Source organism: Schistocerca gregaria, chromosome 3, assembly GCF_023897955.1.
Source record: "Schistocerca gregaria isolate iqSchGreg1 chromosome 3, iqSchGreg1.2, whole genome shotgun sequence".
In the NCBI taxonomy this organism is placed as follows: domain Eukaryota; kingdom Metazoa; phylum Arthropoda; class Insecta; order Orthoptera; family Acrididae; genus Schistocerca; species Schistocerca gregaria.
The window spans coordinates 556,030,024-556,050,956 of record NC_064922.1 but is presented as its reverse complement, the minus strand read 5'-3'; the positions used below and the strand labels follow the sequence as shown (position 1 = coordinate 556,050,956).

Sequence of the window (20,933 nt, the reverse complement as noted above, 5' to 3'; positions counted from 1 at the left end):
ATGCACAAGGCTTTAGGATTGTTGCATGAGTAGATACGCTGGGGCTCATTAATATTTCACGTAGCAGCTCCTATTGATTCGTGGAATTTTGTGAAGTGCTTGTTGGTGTTAGTGAATAACAATGAATCGCTTTCATTATAATGCCAAATTCAAGAGGGGAGTTATTTCTTTTTACGAACCAAGTTCTAATCATTTTGCAGGTCGGCGATATGGGACTGATGAGACCAATGTCAGGCGATGGCGACTGCAGAGAGACAAATTATTTGAATGTTCAAGTAGCAGGAAAGCATTTAGTGGGCCAAAGTGTGGCTGCTATTATGCACTACAAGTGATTTTAAATGAATTTGTTGAGGAACAGCATTAAAAATTCCTGCCTGTGAACGCCGAAATTTTAAAAATTAAGGCACATGAAACTGCAAGAGAGCAAAAAATCTAAAATTTTAAGGGTAGTCACAGCTGGATTGATTTGTTTATGAAGCACTGGGATTTTTCACTTCGGAGGCGAACTTCAGTTGCACAGAAGCTGCTGAAAAATTATGAAGAAAAACTTGTGGAATTTCAACGCTTCATAATTAGGTGGTGCACAGAAAAGCAATTCCTTATTGGTCAGATAGGAAATGCTGACCAAACTTGTGTATATTTTGACATGCCGTCAAATTATACGGTTGACGCCAAAGGAAAGAAAGACATAGGTGTTCTTACATCAAGGGCGTGAAAAACAGCGGATCTCCATCATGACTGCTTGCACAGCACACTGACATAAATTAGCCCCATTCATAGTTTTCAGGAGAAAGTCTTTATCGAAATCGGATGTATTTCCAAAAACTGTAACTGTACGAGCAAACAAAACTGGGTGGTTTTCGGAGGACATGGTGCTGTAATGGATTAGACGTATGTGGAACCTTTGTCCTGGTGCAATGCTTGGTTTACCCAGTCTGTTGGTAGGAGATGAGTACGCAGGCCATACAACACCTGCAGTACAACGAAAATTACAGGAAAGAAAAACAGATTTGGCAGTAAAAATGGTTCAAATGGCTCTGAGCACTATGGGACTTAACATCTTAGGTCATCAGTCCCCTAGAACTTAGAACTACTTAAACCTAACTAACCTAAGGACATCACACACATCCATGCCCGAGGCAGGATTCGAACCTGCGACCGTAGCAGTCCCGCGGTTCCGGACTGCAGCGCTAGAAGTGCACGACCACCGCGGCCGGCTTTGGCAGTAATTCCAGGTGGAATGACATCAATTCAGCAACCACTTGACGTCTGTTTGAATAAACCATTTAAGGGCAAGCTTAAATGCATGTACACAGACTGGCTTTCAAAAAGCGACAGACAGATGACACCAACAGGACATGAAAAACGCCCAAGTTTGTCGCAAGTGTGCCAGTGGATTTATGATGCATGGAAGTATGTTCCAAAGCAGACTGTGCAACAAGCAATTAAAAAATGTTCGATATTCAATGCACTGGATGGTACGGAGGACAATGTTCTGTATGAAAAAATGAGCAACAAAGAATCGAGTGATTCAACACTTAATTTCTAAGTTATTTTCATTCTTATTTTATAAGTGTTACTACTGTGCATTCAACGTGATAGAAAAGTGTGGAGCACTGCACCAAACCTGTCTTCGGACTGAAGACAACAACAACAACAACAACACACCCTGCATTTCAAGTCATCACTAAATATCTACTATGAAAATCCGACTGGCAAGACTGTTTGGGATGTATGTCAATATAGCCAACTCCACGTTCAGAATTCCACCCCCCCCCCCCCCCCCCCCAAACCTGTGACAAGAGATGGTTGCTAATAAGACCTTTATGAATCGTGAATCACATGCAGTTTTCTCTTCACCATAAGAATAATACGAATGTAAACATTATTCCACTTATTATTTCGTGTTTGTTGCTATATCATTTAAATCCTGTCTGCCCAATAAACTACGAAACTTGAGTGAGACAACAGCACATGCAGAAGAATATACGTATCATTGCTGAATAGTGATACAGTCAGAAATGAAGCACGCCAACTGACCAGATTTTTAAATCTAAAATTACTCTAATTTCTGTGCAGAATGTAATATAAGAGGCGTCTGCAAAAATTTTCAAACGGAGAAATTTTTTCGCTAAACTCTCATTCAGAACATTTTCTATCATACACAGTCTATTATTTGGTTGTCATTGATCACTATCAAAGAAAGCAGCAGCTCAAGTAACAACAAATAGCAGTCTCTTGCCATTGCTTTGCTAATGAGACAATTCCTCTCTCTCTCTCTCTCTCTCTCTCTCTCTCTCTCTCTCTCTCTCTCTCTCTTTTTTTTTTTTTTTTTTTTTTTTTTTTTTTTTTTTTTTTACTGTAAGCGGCGGAAGCACGCACAAAAGCAAGTCATGCCGCGAGCGGCGACAGGTCATAAACACTCAGAACGAGACAAACAATGCATGAAACACACGATAATGCATTTTCAGCTTAGAGTGACACAAACATGTATCACAAAGAGAACGGCACTTAACAAATCAAAGTAAAATAAGCAATCGATTCAAGTCAGACGAAGCACATGAAAAAGGAAGAGTACCCGTATAAATACAGACGGAGCGCCTGACGCATAGCAATGGCTACCTGGTAAAGCGTAACTGTTAAGCTTTGACTCAAACCGAACTACTGTAATTGTATCTTCATCCATTCAATCTAAATTGTGTCTTATGTTACAATGGATCAACTTTGTTTCGATTTGGAGGTGCGGTCTAAAACTTATCTCTTCCCTTGAATTTGGAGTCTCAAATTTCAGGTGCGGCTTAGATTCGAGTAAATATGGTATACATTATAGAAGCAATGATGGCAATAAGAGAGAGGTGCAATTCAGGATGGAAGTATACCAATGACTAGATTTATCAATGACAGCGAAGATGAAGAAGTAATAAAAGACCTGTTTGAATTAAATGGACAGTCTAATTAATGCAAAAACTAGATTGAAGATAAACCAAAGAAAGATAAAAGAGGAGCAGCAGAATGAAAAAAGACAAACTTAACATCCAAAATGGTGAATACAAAGTTAAGGAATTTTGATACATTTGAGGTAAAATAACACGATGTATGAAACAATGAGGACATAAAAAGCATACAAGCACGGCTGATGCAGGCACTCCTGGCCAAAAGAAGTCTGTTAGTATCAAACTCAGGCCCTAATTTGAGGAATAAATGTCTGAGAATGTATATTTGGAGCACAGCTCATGTGGCAATGAATCATGGACTGTGGAAAAACCAGAATAAGAAGAAAATCAAAGTGTTTGAAAACACTGACAAGGAGCATCAGGATGATAGGACACCTGTTAAGACACCAAGGAATATCTCCCATGGTACTAGAGGACCTGTGGAGGGTAAAATCTGTAGGGGATGACAGATACCGAAATACATCGAACAAATAACAGAGGGCGATGGGTGCAAATGCTACTCTGATATGAGGATAGGAGAGGAATTCATGGCCAGTCTTCTAAGGGTTGAATTGACTATAAAATATCACAGAGATGTCAGTAATGCTGTTTTACAATAAATGAACTTTTCTGGAATAAATGCATGCATCCTTTACAGGGCAGTTACAATGAAAGTTCTCCACTATAAGCAGTTTATACACTATCTCAGCAAAGAGAAAGAGAGTGTCAAAAACAATCCTCTGTAATTAGCAGTGGTTCAAATAATGAAAACAGGCCAGTGAGTAAGAAATGAAAAACAGTGTACAGTATCGAAAAGCCAGAAAATGACAATTGACGTACGTGATATCAGTAAGAAACCTTTGTGTGTAAAATCTACAAAAAACAATTTTACTTCCTATTGCATTCTTATCTCAAAACAAAATCAATCACAAAATAAGTGCAATTTCAATGTTTTTTGATAAAGTTTCTTTTCTCAGGTAACAATGTGTTAACATGGAAAAGAGGGGTAGCACCACAGACACTGTCAATTTGACTTCTGCTGCTGTTCTTTGTATAAGAATTTCGTAAATTCTTGTGTCAGTTACTTCTAGAGGTTGCTTCTTGCCACACAGAACAGACATTGGAGTCACAGCTAAGCACAATGAAAAGACTACTAAACATATAAGATAAGGCTTTCTTTGGAAACAGAAAACACACACACAAACACACACATACACACACACACACACATTCATCCATGCACAACTCACTCTCATATGGAGACATTGTCTCCGACAACTCATACATATATGACATTATTAAGAAAGCAGTAAGAATATTAATAAATTTTATTATACATTTAACAGAAATCGAGAACTGCTAACCTTGAAGATGAGCCTCCACGACTGGACCTTGAGGAGGATGACCGAGAGCAAGAACGGGATGCGCTCGAGTGCCTACGTTTGCTACTGAGAAAGAAACAGTGACATGAGAAAGCAATAATAAAGTACAGCAATGCATAACAGTAGTTTAAAACAGAGTAAATTAATGTTACAGCTTCATCCCAAAATTTATACAGCTATTTGTTGTCTGTAAATTTTGAACTATGGTAAAACCATGATCATGATGAATTAATGAACACCTGTGGAAAATTCAGGCATGTCAGAAGGAACACTGCATCATAATTCTTAACACCGAAGACACTACAACACCATATTTATCCGCCAATACCAGGCAGTGACTTTCAATTACAACATGTCCTCCTCCCTATGGGAATTACTGGTTTTCACAAATGAATGACATATGATCCTTTGGGTCAGGCCTTGAGCCATACACAAACAGACAAAGTGGTTAAGGTGAATGCTCATGTAATCAGGAAATCCAGGTTCAAGTTCAGCTTCAGCACAAAATTTTCATTGTTATCATTCCATTACACAGCCGATGGATCGAAAACACCGACCATGGTTTAATAACAAAATCCAGAGGATGCTCAGTAAGCGGAGGCTGTTCCACTATGTTCAAAAGGGAACGCATAAATGATGAAAACCGAAGGTTAGTTGAGATTCAAGCATCTGTGAAAAGATCTATGTGTGAAGCATACAACTACCACCAATACACCTTCGCAAAAGATTTGGCAGAGAACCCAAGAAAATTCAGGTCTCATGTAAAATTGCTAAGCGAGTCTAGGGCTTCCATCCAGTCTCTTGTTGATCAGTCTGGCATAGCAGTTGAAGATAGCAAAACAAAAGTCAAAGTCTTAATTTTCGCATTATAGACATCGTTCACAGAGGAGAATTGTACAAACACACCATCATCATATGGACTCCCATATGGACAACATAGTACTAAGCATCCCTGGCATAGAGAAACAACTGAAAGATTTGAAAGAAAATAAATCACCAGGCCTTGATGGAATTGCATTTAGATTTTACAAAGGGTACTCTAAAGTATTGGCCCCTTACCTAGACTACATTTACCACAAATCTCTCGCCCAGCAAACAGTCCCAAGCGACTGGAAAAGAGTCAAGGTGACTCCAGTACATAACAGGGGTAAAAGACCGGACCCGCAAAACTGCAGACCAATACCCCTGAATTCAGTTTGCTGCAGAATCCTTTAACATATTCTCAGTCCGAATACAATAAACTTTCTAGAGACAAAGAAGTTTACGTCCACGAATCAGCATGATTTTAGAAAGCATTGCTCACACAAAACTAAGCTTTCTCTTTTCTCGCATCATATACTGGGAACAATGGATGAAGGGCAACAGGAAGGTTCTATATTTCTAGATTTCTGGGAATCATTTGACACAGTGACCCACAGCAGGCATTGAATGAAGGTATGTGCATATGGAATAAGTTCTCAGATATGTGAGTGGCTTGAAGATTTCTAAGTAACAGAATCCAGTATGTTGTCCTCAACGGCAAGTGTTCAACAGAGACAAGGGTATTGTTAGGAGCACACCATATGAAGTATGATAGGTCCACTGTTGTTCTCTATATACATAAATGATTTGATGGACAGAGTGGTCAGCAATCTGTGATTTATTGCTGATGATGCTGAAATGTACAGTAAGGCGTCAAAGTTGAGTGAGAGTAAGAAGATACAAGACGACTTAGACAAAAATTTCCAGTTGGTGAGATGAATGGCAGCTAGCTATAAACGTGGAAAAATGAAAGTAAATCTGGATGAGCAGAAATAACAAACCTGTAATGTTCGGATACAGTATTACTAGTGTCCTGTTTGACACAGTCAAGCCGTTAAAATATCTGTGTGTATTTATGCTCTTCACGGGTATGCTGACAGATATGATCGTCTTCACTACACGATATTTTGGTGATCCATCCAGCTGCCACCTTGAGGGGCAATCACTGAGTGCACATTCACACTGGAACTGAATGAACATCAGAAACAGGGGCTCTTTTATACCCCAGGTCCATGCCATTGCACTGCAAGAAGCAGAAGAGCTGCCCCCTGCAAAGCAAAGAATTGCAGCGCTGCCAACGGTAGAAACTGGCGAAAGCGATAAATCGCAAATCAAGATTGTAGAACAAAAGCAAACTGTTACTTTTCATTTATTAAGATTTAGCAGGTCGAAAACCAGACTGCTGTTTTTTATTTCTAATATAATAGGGATCCATATCTTACTTAAAGGAAAACCTTTAATTCTATTAATAACATCATCAGATAATAGTATTTGGATGGATTCCTTGAGCACACAATCCCAGTAGCCAGAAGCTGGATCAAGATTTGCGTCTCTTTAAATGACATGACATGCCCTTCATTGAGACAATGTTTAGCGATAGCAGATCTTTCAGGCTGGAACAAATATATATGACATTGGAGTTCCACGCATCAGTCATGAACAGTGCAAATAGCCTGTCCAATAATAGGCCTTTCCACAATGGTTGGGAATTTCATAGACTCCAGGCTTTCTCAGCCCCAAATCATCTTTAACAGGTCCAAACAGAACTCTAGTCTCGGCCAAGGCAAAAGTACACATTTAATATCATATCTCCTGAGAATTATAATAATTTTTGAAGAAAGGGTAGAAAAGCAACCGATTTACTAGTATCTGGCGTTGGTTCTCTTGATGGTCCAAACTGTAAAAGCTCTCTTGACCAATGCACGTAGAACTCCCATGTGCTGATGTGGTGGATGACAGATCCTAGAATGAAGGTAGCGGTCCATATGTGTGGGTTTATAGTATACGCCATGTCCCAAGATACCATTTTCTTTTTTGTGTACATAACACCCAAAAAAGGTAATTTCCCATCTTTTTCAATATCCATCGAAAACTTTGTGTGTGTATGAAGACAGTTAAAATTATCTAAAAACAGATTAAGAGCTTCCATTCCACGAGGCCAAACAACGAAAGTATCATCCACTTTTCTCCAAAAACATGTAGGTTGAAAAGAAGACGACCTGAGAGTGATATGTTCAAAATCTTCCATAAAAAGACAATAGAGGACAGTTTGTTCAAAAAATACATCATAAAATAAAAAAATGTCGATGTCAACACATGGTGACACAGTTCAGTACTGTTATTAACCAATTAATGACAGCATACCCGCCGGGAAAATCTATGGGATCACATCTGTGTGCATTGTTGCAAAGCGATACGAAATGGAGCAAGCATATAAGAACTGTGACAGAAAAGGCAAATGGTTAACTTCAGTTTATTGGGAGAATTTCAGGAAATATTGCTTCAACTGTAAAGGAGACTGCATATATGATGCCTGTGCAATCAATTCGCATGTACTGCTCGAGTGTTCGGGATCCATACCAAGTCGAACTGAAGGAGGAATTGGAAGTAATTTTGTGACGGGCTGCTAGATTTGTTACCAGAAGTTAACATTCATTTTGCTGAACACTCGTGAGAAAATTTAGAGTACTGGCTTTGAAGCTGACTGCCAAATGATTCTACTGCTCCCAACATACATTGCAAATAAGGAGCACAAAGATAAGACATGATAAATTGAGGCTCATATGGAGACATATAGACTGTTGTTTTTTCCTCACTCTATTTGTGAGTTGAACATGAAAGGAAATTACTAGTGCTGGTACAGTGTACCCTCTGCCGCAGACCATACGGTGGCTTGTGGAGTGTAGATGTAGATGTAATGGTTGTCCATATTCACAACTGTGATTACAATTCATGGAAATGTATCTGTTGTACATGTGCACTGCAAAGGGTCACAGAATATGTCTATCTGGGTCAAGTGCTAAACATGAAAGGAGGCCTAAATTCAGAAATCTTTCAGCGCATTAAATTAGATTGGCAAGCCTACAGAAGATACTCTTCAGCTTTTAAGTCTAAGATATTGGCAAAGCTGAAGAAAGCTTATGGCTGCGACACATGGACATTAAATGAATTCATCGATATACAACTGAATATAGCCCAAAGAAGAATGAAAAGATCAATGTTGGGCTACATGAAGAAAGAAGCTGGTATCAGACAGACAACAAAGGTCAGCAAAATAATGGAAAGAGCAAATACATGAAATGACAGTGGGTTGGTCTTTTTTGGTAAATTGGGCTCTACTCTTTCATGTGAGTGACCTGACCAAGGGGCAGACTACCAGACAAATAGGACTGGGACTTAAGACGACAGATGGATTGAACAGGCAATGGGACGTTCAAATGAAAGAACCTGCAGGGACGCTATGTTGCATGCCGGTGATGATGATGACGACAACAACAATGATGGATATCTGAATAAGACTGGTATAGTCTATCAGCAAACTGAAGAGCGAGAAGCACTTTTAGTGAAGGACTTGCCCCCCCCCCACCAAACAGTATGAGAAGGTATCAATTTCCCGTCTAGCAGTGCAGTGGAATGTGTTGCAATTGAAGTAGATTCTGTTTGTCCAAGTTTCTTGCAGTAGTTGTTTTTGTTAGTAATTTCCACACTCAGTACAGTGTTCCTGCATTTGGTGGAAAGTAAAAACTCCAAATGCGATTAGCATTAGAACTCCACTGATTTTAATTGGCACACTGCAGAATGGCCGGTGTAACTTTGAAATCACATGTAGCTGCTCCTTGTGACATAGTAGGAAACAGAGAGTGGGTACTTGCCTGCTCACTCTTCAATTTGCAGACAGACTACAAGAAAAAAAAATTCAAACGAGGAAGTCGCAGAGTAGCTTTTACTTCATCAGTTTTGCTAACCAATCTTTGTAACTTCAACATGTTTAGTCCTTTACCACCATTTTTATTCTTGTTGATTTAAATAAAAAAATGTATACTTCACAATAATACCCTACCACAGTAAGCAACATTAACACTGCTTGGAAATATGCTTCACAAAGCTAGATGACATACATGTATCCAGCAATCAACACTTTATTCCAACTTCAATCAAAAAAGTCTCACCTTGTCCGCCTTCTAGATCGTGATCTCCTGCGATGGCGGCTGCGATTTCTCTGTCGTCTTTGTTTTCTTGACGGGGAATATGAAGAACTACGAGATGAACTTGATGAGCTTTGTGAGCTCTCACTGGAACTGGAACTAGAGCTAGAATGTCTTTTTGATCTATACTGCCGATGCCTGTGATCTCGTAACCTTCCTAACCTGTTGAATAGACCAAATACATTTTTATCCACTGAACTTGGGTTTCTTATGTGTATTAAATGTCACACAAAATACTTAAGGTGATAAAGAGTAGTACAGACAAATTGCTATATGTGGAAAAAGGACAGCAGCAGCATTCTTTAGGACTGTGTGTGTCATGTCAACTTAGTCATACAGTATGTAATTTGCCAATACAAAAGACATGAAGGCAATGGAAAAATCCAGTTATTCCCAAGTGTGCATCGAAGTACTCAACTTGTCTGAAAAGATGAATCATCTTAACTCATATGTATAAGAAAATCCAGTGACATAAAATTATTTATTTTAAAACAGCAAACTTTGTACAAAACAATGTGTTAAGTGTGTTTACAATTACCAGGGTAAGATTTGCATCAAAGAAAATTTTTGGAAACTCCACTGGAAAAGTCAGATATTTTGATGGCATTTTTGTACCAAAATACCAACAAAAGGAGTGTGACAGTTGATGTGGCAGTTTTGCTGTCCAATGTTATCAAAACATTGCGAAATTCATTAATTTAGCTTCGATTTGTGCACAAAGTGAAATAACACTGGCCATAGCATTGTCTGGGATTGCTGCCACGTTGTTAGGAGGGTGATGAACAGCTCAGTCTCTGCTCAAACTGCCACTGGATTTGCAAAAACAATATATGAACTGATGTACAACATTGCCAAAAATTCAGCAATGGAGAAAGTACTACCAAATTGAAAAATAATTATTTGGGATGAGTGTACAATGGTGCACAAATGAGCACTGGGGCAACCAATCGAGCATTGAGAGATCTGCACAATAATCTGGACACCTTTAGTGGTAGGACGATTCTGCTGGCCAGTAACGTTTGCCAAACACTGTTGGTCATTCCAAGATCAACAGCTGCTGATGAAATAAAAACTTGCTTCAAGTCATTGACTTTATGGAAATATATGAAAGCTCAAGTTAACAACAAATATACAAGTCACCTTAACAAATGATGAATAAGCGACAGGTTTTCCAAGCAATTATTAGACACTGGCAATTGAAAATTCTGGTTGATGCTCCCAATAGTGTCTTTTCATTTTCACACAATTTCTGTCAATTCAACAACATCAAAAGAAGATTTGATCACAAAAGTGTTCACGAATATTGCTGCAAATTACAAAACTGGGGCTAATTGCTTTCATGTAATCAATTCCATTACCGATACAGATGACGTCATCAATTAACCAATTGAAGCCACTGGATTTACCAGGAATGGAACTACACCATTTGCAGCTCCAGGTCGGCTTAGTGATAATCATGTTACGCAATCTGAACCAACCGAAACTATGCAGTGCGACAAGACTTGCTGTTAAGCAACTGACGAAGAATGTGAATGAAGTAATAATAATCATAGGAGAGTGCTAAGGCAAGTATGTTCCGATTCCACAAATACCACTGATTTCAACACAATTCTCATTTCAATTTAAGTGTGTCCACTTTCCAGTTTGCCTCATATTTTCAGTGTCTATTAATAAATCACAAGGCCAGTCATGGGAAGTGTGTGGAATAATCTCTGAACTACCATGTTTTTCCCATGGACAGTTGTACTTAGCGTGCTCAAGAGTCAGTAAATCACTGGCACTATTTGTTCATTATTCACCAAGTGTTGCAATGAATGCATTACAGACACTGACAAATTATTATTGAAACAATGAATTTAGATTTATTTCATTTTAATATATTCATCATCTTAATGGAATTGCTTTGTTTCAATTCACACCAATTCAAGGAAATTATTTGTTGGATGAATCCCTTCTCAACTGATTAACTGGCAATACAGACATGTTATACAATAAACATTTTCTGTTGGAAGTTGTTTATATTTGGCTACTTTTATAATCCTTCCTGTTCATATATTAAAACCATGGGAAATACTGTCATTAAAGCTATTTTCCCCACAGATCCAGCAAGTGGAAAGGTCTCTCTTACACTCCATGTACTGATTCCAAAAAATTTACCCATTCATTTTTACTTGTATTCCCAACCAGAGAAACAAATAAGGGGGGAGGAGAAGGAGGAGGCGGGGAGGAGGGAGGGGGAGGAGGGAGGGAGAGGGCGAGGGGGAGGAGGGAGGGGGAGGAGGGAGGGAGAGGGCGAGGGGGAGGAGGGAGGGGGAGGAGGGAGGGAGAGGGCGAGGGGGAGGAGGGAGGGGGAGGAGGGAGGGGCCCAGGGGGAGGAGGGAGGGGGCCGAGGGGAGGAGGGAGGAGGGAGGGGGCCAGGGGGAGGAGGGAGGGGCCCTGGGGGAGGAGGGAGGGGGCCGAGGGTAGGAGGGAGGGAGGGGCCCTGGGGGAGGAGGGAGGGGGCGATGGGGAGGAGGCGAGGAAGAGGGAAGGAGGGGGAGGGAGGGAGGGGGCGAGGAAGAGGGAAGGAGGGGGAGGGAGGGAGGGGGCGAGGAAGAGGGAAGGAGGGGGAGGGAGGGAGGGGGCGAGGAAGAGGGAAGGAGGGGGAGGGAGGGAGGGGCGAGGAAGAGGGAGGGAGGGAGGGGGCGAGGGGGAGGAGGGAGGGCGGCGAGGGGGAGGAGGGAGGGGGGCGAGGGGGAGGAGGGAGGGGGGCGAGGGGTAGGGAGGGGGGCGAGGGGTAGGGAGGGGGGCGAGGGGTAGGGAGGGGTGCGAGGGGTAGGGAGGGGTGCGAGGGGTAGGGAGGGGGCGAGGAGGAGGGAGGGGGCGAGGAGGAGGGAGGGGGCGAGGAGGAGGGAGGGGGCGAGGAGGAGGGAGGGGGCGAGGAGGAGGGAGGGGGCGAGGAGGAGGGAGGGGGCGAGGAGGAGGGAGGGGCGAGGAGGAGGGAGGGGCGAGGAGGAGGGAGGGGCGAGGAGGAGGGAGGGGCGAGGAGGAGGGAGGGGCGAGGAGGAGGGAGGAGCGAGGAGGAGGGAGGAGCGAGGAGGAGGGAGGAGCGAGGAGGAGGGAGGGGCGAGGAGGAGGGAGGGGCGAGGAGGAGGGAGGGGCGAGGAGGAGGGAGGGGGAGGAGGAGGGAGGGGGAGGAGGAGGGAGGGGCGAGGAGGAGGGAGTGGCGAGGAGGAGGGAGGGGCGAGGAGGAGGGAGGGGCGAGGAGGAGGGAGTGGCGAGGAGGAGGGAGGGGCGAGGAGGAGGGAGGGGCGAGGAGGAGGGAGGGGCGAGGAGGAGGGAGGGGCGAGGAGGAGGGAGGGGCGAGGAGGAGGGAGGGGCGAGGAGGAGGGAGGGGCGAGGAGGAGGGAGGGGCGAGGAGGAGGGAGGGGCGAGGAGGAGGGAGGGGCGAGGAGGAGGGAGGGGCGAGGAGGAGGGAGGGGCGAGGAGGAGGGAGGGGCGAGGAGGAGGGAGGGGCGAGGAGGGAGGGGGCGAGGAGGGAGGGGTCGAGGAGGGGGAGTAGGTGTAGGGGAGGAGAAGGGGGAGTAGGTGTAGGGGAGGAGAAGGGGGAGTAGGTGTAGGGGAGGAGAAGGGGGAGTAGGTGTAGGGGAGGAGAAGGGGGAGTAGGTGTAGGGGAGGAGAAGGGGGAGAGGTGTAGGGGAGGAGAAGGGGGAGTAGGTGTAGGGGAGGAGGAGGAGGTGGAAAGAAAACAGGAAGGATATGGGTATTACGAAGGGGAAGGAGGATACGGTCAGAGAGGTAAAACAGTAGAAGACGGATATATAGAGAGTGAGATAAGAGATACACAGGGGAGCAAAAGGAAGATAATCAACAGAGATTTTTTGGGGTGAGGGGAGGGGGTGGTGGAGGAGGAGGAGGAGGAGGAGGAGGAGGAGGAGGAGGAGGAAATGGACAAAGGGAGAGGGCTAGGGAGGAGGAGATGGACAGAGGTAGCGAGAAGAAGGAGATAGTAGGATAGACATCCAATTCCCATACGTATTTAGCAATTGCGAAATATTGCCAGGTTCGCTAGTTTATTTAAAGGGGGGTAGGACGTCAAACGGGCTGGGAGCAGGAGAGGCAGCACAGGACATTTTAATTTACACTGTCTATACTTTTACAAGTAAATTCATAAAACATTGTCAGCATGACCAAGAAGAATTCAGGATTCACACTTGTAGTAGCAGAAGTTCAAAAACATAACAAAATATCATTTTTTTCACTTTTGGCTGCATTTGTTGATATGGGTACACTGTACTTCATAAGTAAAAGACTGTTCGATGAATTCTGAACAGCATACAAACCATACTTACAAGTGTCAAACTCTAGAATCTATTTAATTTACGAAAAAATGAATGAGCTGTTACATTTTAAACTTTATGTTTAGAAAAAAAATCAAATTTTGTATTTAATTATCTCAATTTTTACCACAATTTTTTATAGATTTGGAAAATTCTAGAGTTCATACACCTGTAACTATGGTTTGTATGCTGTGCAAAATTCATCAAAAAATCTCTTACTTAGCAACAAATGCAGCCAACAGTAAGTGAAAAAATGATGAAATTTCATAACTAAAAAAAATAAAATATTTTGTTATGTTTTTGCACTTCCACTGCTGTTGAGTGTGACTCCTGAATCCTTCCTGGTCATGCTGACAAAAGTTTTATGAATTTATTTGTAAAAGTATAGACAGTAGAAAATAAAATGTCCTGTGGTGCCTCTCCTGCTCCAAGTTGGCCCGTTTGATGTCCTAGCCCCCCTTAAATCAGGGTGTATAAGCGGACAAGAAAAAATATGTACGCTGTAAATTTTCGTACAACGAAAGTGTAAATTTAAATTTTATTTTCCGAAGCCTTGAAATCAAGATTGCAATGCACTTTTGTAGCCAGTCATGTCACGTGATCTCGCCAGGGGTTGACAAGAGGATATTCGACCATAGGACACGTGATGTAGTCAGCCAATAGCGATATCACTGTTAAGTCGGGCGTGCACACACATAGGAAACGTTAATGGTTTAAATTATTATACATACTGTTACTACAAGAAAAGCAGAGCCTTCACATATTATCTTGGTCTCTATGATTAATAAGCTGCAAGAGAAGCTAAGCTTTCACATATAATGTTGACATTTTTTGCGCGTTACACTTTAAGATACAGCCCACAAATGTGCCAGTAAAATTTTTAATAAAGACATAAATGTCTTGATCTTCTGGGCTCGAAAATTTTCTAAATGTACTCAAAGACTTTACTTTTAAATGAGAGTCAAACACTCTGTGATTTAAGAAATTCATTGTTCATTCTCGCACATAGTTCATCTTACATAAAAGGAAATTTACTTTAAAAATAACACTTTTCAAATAACCATTCGCAATGTTTTTCCACGACGTGTTAGAAATAGGTTCGTTTCAGCAGTTGCCAGAGAGTGCCAGACAACAGACGTCACCGCGCTTGTGCAGCTACTAGGATGCGGGAAGTGCATATGTTCATAGGTGTAAGACATTAAAAGATTGTACAATATGTCAAAAAGGAACAAGACATCAGAGAATACGCCAAGAGCATCGGAATTTTTCGTGAACCATACTAAAACGCATAATTCAGCTTAAAGTGCACATTTGTATGTGCAGATTCTGATGTAAATTTTGTTGAAGTACCAGTACTGTATTATCTGACATAATGTCATATGTGCTAAAAGATAGAAACATGCACTTTTGAAATGCAGCGAACAGTTGAAACTAGCCAATAGTGTGGAATTGAACACTTGGTTTCAAATAAATTGACTGCTTCATCGGAAAAGATTAATAAAAGCCAAATTTCTTTAGCAAATCAACAAAAATAACTTCACTGTTCTGCAAGGCAATTAATACTTGACTGCCAGAAAGGTGGAAATAAAATAAAACCTGAAACTAATAGCATATTTTAGCTTTCTGTACTCATGTCAATGTACATTTAATTCACTTAATACCTCCCAGCCACAGAAATCCATTTTGTTTTCACTTGACGTGAGAGCAATAAACGAAGAGGAAACAGCAAAATCACTAAATGTAAATGCCAGTCACGTGGAGATTATCCACTTCCTCACTCTAACTCAGACTGCTCTGTGCATCGGGGGAGGAGGGGAAGGGGGGATAATTTGTAACCGGCAGAACACGAAATTCTTCAGAAAAACTGCATCCTTTATTGCCCATAACTAATAAGTAGCTTTTTTGTCTGCACAAAATTAAATATAAAATACATGAAACCAGTAGAAGAGACAAGCAAGACAGTGCACATTTCTTCAGTCCATAAGTCCTAGCAGTTTTTCTCTCCACCCTTGTTACAGCTTTACATGGCGTGCTTTCCTTTCTGGGAAAGAATCTATTACCTCAAAGATCATCAAATGTTTTGCTACATGAAAAGAAGAAATGTCTTTGTCTACTACTGAAAAAGTACCCAAGACCTGTGTGGTTTATCTGTGTGATTTTGTGTAGTTTGTCACTGTCTGCTAGATAAAACAAAATAGGCCATTCTCATATTGCAGCTACTGTAACACACACCAAATAAACGAGACAGTTTTGGCACAAATGGTCATTCTTATAACACGAGAAAATATAATTCAGAAAGTACCAATATCAAATGCTTATTAGGCCTACAAGCAAAAAAGTTTTATGCTCGGAAATAGTTTCACATTTCGTTCATACGCTCCAGCTTCTCAAGCATGAGACTGAAAAGTAGTAGCATGAAATTTTTTATATATTTGTAATTGTCTTATTCTTCCATAATTTGTGTGATGTCCCCGTTTCTTCTCCTTCCTCGTTCTACCAAACAATCTTGTTATCACTAATACTGTAACTTATTCTCCACTTAACTTTGCTAACCCTGCCACAATCAATGGTTTAGTTATCCCGCGCTTAATCTCCAGTTAGGCATTATTATGTCTTCATACAACGCGTTTTCCGCACTACTCGGGCGACTGTTACCGGGAACAGTACATCTGGTCCTCACTAGTGTAGCGGTCTGGCCAAAAATTTTCTATCAAAATTTCATTTTCTTGGATACACCAGGAAGAAAATAGGTAATCTTCCTTACCTATCACTCCTGTTGGTCGTTTATTTCCACTCTGGTTGTCTGAATCTATGGATTTCGCTGGCAATCATAACAACTCTGATCATTCGCAAACACAGTCCACCACAAAAATAAACAGGAATTGCCATTCACCCGTTCAGCTTTATTCTGCTCAGCTCATATAGCCCCGTGCCCTTCTGTCTGCAGGAAAGTTTATTTCTAGATGCAATGGGATTCCACTGGCAGATACGTGACGTACACTATACACACGTTCAAAATTCAACTTACGACTCATTCAGAAATAAACTTAGAATATGTTCTAAAATGTTAAAAAACCAACAGGGATGCGTTTCAAAATCATGTGAATAATCTACAGACCAACACGCGCTGAATACTAGGCGCTTTGTGAAACAAGGTTTTCTCCCCTCAAGAATATTCCTTGAAATTGCCGCCCGGGGTAGATACCCGGTTTGCCCCCAATGAATCTGGCAACTTGCACGTGCCAGTAAAACTTTTTTTCCGGGTAGCATTTTGCTGTTGCTGCAGCTGCTGCTTATACACTTAACAGTCACACTTCTGTAGCCAGAAGTGGGAGAAGGTACTACACATGCACGACTCAACTGTGCATGAGCCCGCCCACAACTGCTCAAACGAATCTAAAGTAAAGAGTTGTGACATCACGCTCATCAGAGACGAAGGCAATTTGTTGTTATGAAGCACTGAACAGTCTTCCTAAGGCCTTTAACACATTTTGCTATTGGCAGAGGCTTGTATGAGCACTGTCTTTACCGTATTTACTCAAATCTAAGCCACACTTTTTTTCTGGTTTTTGTAATCCATAAAACCGCCTGCGGCTTAGAATCGAGTACAAAGTAATCAGAAGTTCTGAAAAATGCTGGAAGGTCCCGCCACAACTAACTTTTGTTGTGGAATATATGTAGCGTTACGCAGGGCCTGCTTTGCAGGCACAAAGATAAATACTGGCGCCAAAACCTTTGTGTCAGAAAATAAAATAAATAAAAAAAAGTAAATACAAATTGCATATTGTTCATCTTCGAATGTAGCAGCATTACAATATACTACGAAAATCCGACTGGCAAGACTGTTTGGGATGTTTGCAAATATGGCCAACTCCATGTTTCCTACCTGTGAGAAGAGGTGGTTGCTAATAGGAACTTTTATGAATTGTGAATCACATGCAGTGTTCTCTTCGCCATAAGAATAATACGAATATAAACATTTTGCCCTGTACTCTTTCATGTTTGCTGCTATCTCATTTAAATCCTGTCTGCCTCATAAACAACGAAATTAGAGTGAGACAACAGCAAACGTGGGAGAATATACGTATCATGTCATGTTTATACTCGTATTACTCTTATGCCTAATAGTGACACAGTCAGAAATGAAGCACGGCAATTGACTATATTTTTCAATCTAAGATGACTAATTTCTGTGCAGAAATGTAATGTACTAAAGAGGCGCCTCCAAAGATTTTCAAACAGAGAAAATTTTTCGCCTAAACTCTCGTTCACATCATCATCTATCATACACAGTCTATTATTTGCTTCTTGTTGATCATTTAAAAAAAAAGCAGCAGTGTTAAGTAACAACAAATAGCAGTCTCTTGCCATTGTTTCGCCAATGAGATGATTCTCCTTTTTTTTAAAAAAAAAAAAAAAAAAAGAAATACCTATAACAGAGAGAACGGCACTTATCAGATTAACAAAAAATAAGCAGCAATCAATTCAAACCAGACGAAGCATGTGAAAAAGAAAAGGTACCCGTATAAATACGGACAGAGCGCCTGATGCATAGCAACGGCTACCTGGTATAGCTTAATTGCTAAGCTTACAATTCGAACCAAACTACTGTAGCTGTATCGTCATTCATTCAACCTAAATTGTATCTCATATTACAATGGACCAACTTTGTTTCGATTTGGAAGTGCGGCCGAAAACTTTTCTCTTCCCTTGAATTTAGAGTCTCAAATTTCAGGTGTCGCTTAGATTCGCGAATTATCATCGTATGAGTTGGCTACGTGTTTGAAATCAAACTCAAGTTTTCTTTGAACCTTTCAGCAACTGTATCATCTGAATTGGGAGGTCGGTAAAAGGATCCAATTATTATTTTATTCCAGTTGCCAACAATGACCTCTGCCCATACTAACTCACAGAAAGTATATACTTCAATTTCGCGACAAGATAAACTACTTCTGACAGCAACAAACACACCACCGCCAACCGTGTTTAGCCTATCCTTTCGAAACATCGTTAGGTTCTTCGCGAAAATTTCGGCTGAGCTTATATCCGGCTTTAGCCAGCTTTCAGTACCTATAACGATTTGAGCATCAGTGCTTTCTATTAGCACTTGGAGCTCTGATACTTTCCCAACACAGCTACTACAATTTACGACTGTTATACCAATGGTTCCTCTATCTATGTTTTTCCTGTGTTCAGTGTCCATCCTTTTTGACTGGAGCTCTTCTTGTGTTTTCTCGAGACCCTCTAACCTAAAAAACTGCCTAGTCCATGCCACACAGCCCCTGCTACCCGTGTAGCAGCCTCCTGTGCATAGTGGACACCTGACCTATTCATCGGAACTCAAAACCCAAACACCCTTCGGCGCAAGTCGAGGAATCTGCAGCTTACACCGTCACAGAACCACATGAGCCTCTGACTCAAACCCTCCACTCGGCACTGTACCAGAGCTCCGCAATCGGCCCTGTTGACTATGCTGCAAATGGTCAGCTCTGCTTTTTATCTTGCAAGCAAGACTGGCAGCCTTTACCACTTCTGTTAGCCGCTCGAAACCAGAAAGACTCTCTTCTGATCCAAAGTGACACACATCATTGGTACAGACGTGAGCAACCACCTGCAGTTGGCTGCACCCTGTGCTCTTCATGGCATCCAGGAGGAGCCTTTCCACATCTGGAATGACTCCACACAGAGTGCACATTGGTTTTCTTACCCTTCTTTTCAGCCAAGTTCCTAAGGAGCCCCATAACGCGCCTAATGTTAGAGCTCACAACTACCAATAATCCCACCCTCTGTGATTGCCCGCATCTTGCAGGCTGAGAGGTTTCCTCTGAAAGATGACAGGCAATAGCACCTGGCACCTGTTTGTCAGACAAACCAGGGAGGCCTTACGTGTGGCCACCTAGGAAGTCTTTCGCCGCCTCCTTCGCCCCAGAGCGACCTCCCACTCAACCACAGGTGAAGTGTCAGCCTCAGTGCGAGCAGTAGCTGGGATGGCAACCGATGAGGACTGATGGGAGGACTCTGACGTGCTGGGCGGCCGTTGGATCCCTACAGTCGACCCACAACAATGTTGCCCAGCCATTGCAGCCTGAAGCTGTGCAACGAAGCCATCACAGCCTGAAGCTGAGATCAAGTGTCACCAACTCTGCTTGCACCCGCACACAACCATCGCAGTCCCTGTCCATACTGAAGACCATGGAAAACTAAACTATGCAGATGAACGGACTATTGGCACATGCTGCGCAACTCTACTCTAGACGCTGACGGAAATGCATGAACTGTGTCTAGTAATATGCAGATATTCAGAAACCTAACTATCAAAGCATTCAGGATAAACTAAATAATTTGCCCCTGATTAGGAACTTTTAATATGTCACAAAATCGGTTTACTTTCCAATGCAAATGAAAACGCAACAACTGTGGCTATTAGATATTAAATTTAGTTGCAGAAACTCAAGAAACTAAACTATTAAAGCACACAGATGATACAATAAAATTTGCTCCTGGTTAAGAACTCGAAAATGACACAAAAGCAGTTACTTCCCTGCTGCTGCGTCTGTTTCTGTCGGCTACTGCTGCCTGACTGTCACAGATATACTGAAGAAACTAAATTAGCTGACTCTTGTAGATAGATGTAGGCTATCCCAAGAAAATATATTAAGTTTCAACAAGCTTAAAATCATGATTCTAGGAATATCTAACAACCCCCTACATATCACTCTTATAGAGATTGTGACAACAATATTAGAATAATTACAGCATGCACAGAGGCGTTGAAACAAACATTCTTCCCGCACTCCATATGTGAACGGACTGGGAAGAAACCTGAACAACTGGTACAATGAGACATATCCTCTGCCCAGCACTTAGCTGTGATTTGCAGGGTACAGATGTAGATGTTCAAATAGAAGTAAAGCCGCACAGAGGGGTCATGAGTCGTGTTCAGTTGATAGCACACTTGCTTGCGAAGGGCAACGACCCAAAGTTTGAGTCTCACGGTGATACACAGTTTTTATCTGTCACAAAGTTTCATTATTTAGTTCGTTAGCTGGGTAGTTTCATGTACTATTGACCATTTATATGATTCATCAAAAAGATGTGGAACAAGTCATTTTACATTCACATTACACATTAATTTGTGAATGTGTGTACATGCTGATCATCTGAAAGTTGAGTTAATAATTCCAACTCATCATCTTTTACATATTACAAAATCTGAAATTCTTCTACATAACAGGAGCAGCTCTTGAAGAGAAACTTATTCAGATTGTTTTCAAATTTATCTTTGCTGTCAGA

General features: G+C 41.6%; 1 protein-coding gene across 11 annotated transcripts in view; it reads right to left on the bottom strand.

Moving 5' to 3' along the window:
* Positions 1-20,933, bottom strand: part of LOC126354480 (peroxisome proliferator-activated receptor gamma coactivator 1-alpha) — a 141,934-nt gene that overhangs the window by 60,312 nt on the left and 60,689 nt on the right. For 6 of the 11 annotated variants that reach the window (XM_050004188.1, XM_050004194.1, XM_050004189.1 and 3 more), the window contains 2 exons: positions 9,286-9,483; positions 4,298-4,381 (listed from right to left, as the gene is read on the bottom strand). In XM_050004188.1, the coding sequence (XP_049860145.1) occupies positions 4,298-4,381; positions 9,286-9,483 (282 nt within the window). The remainder of the gene's footprint in view (positions 1-4,297; positions 4,382-9,285; positions 9,484-20,933) is intronic. The other 5 variants (XM_050004193.1, XM_050004192.1, XM_050004197.1 and 2 more) reach the window with 1 other exon arrangement.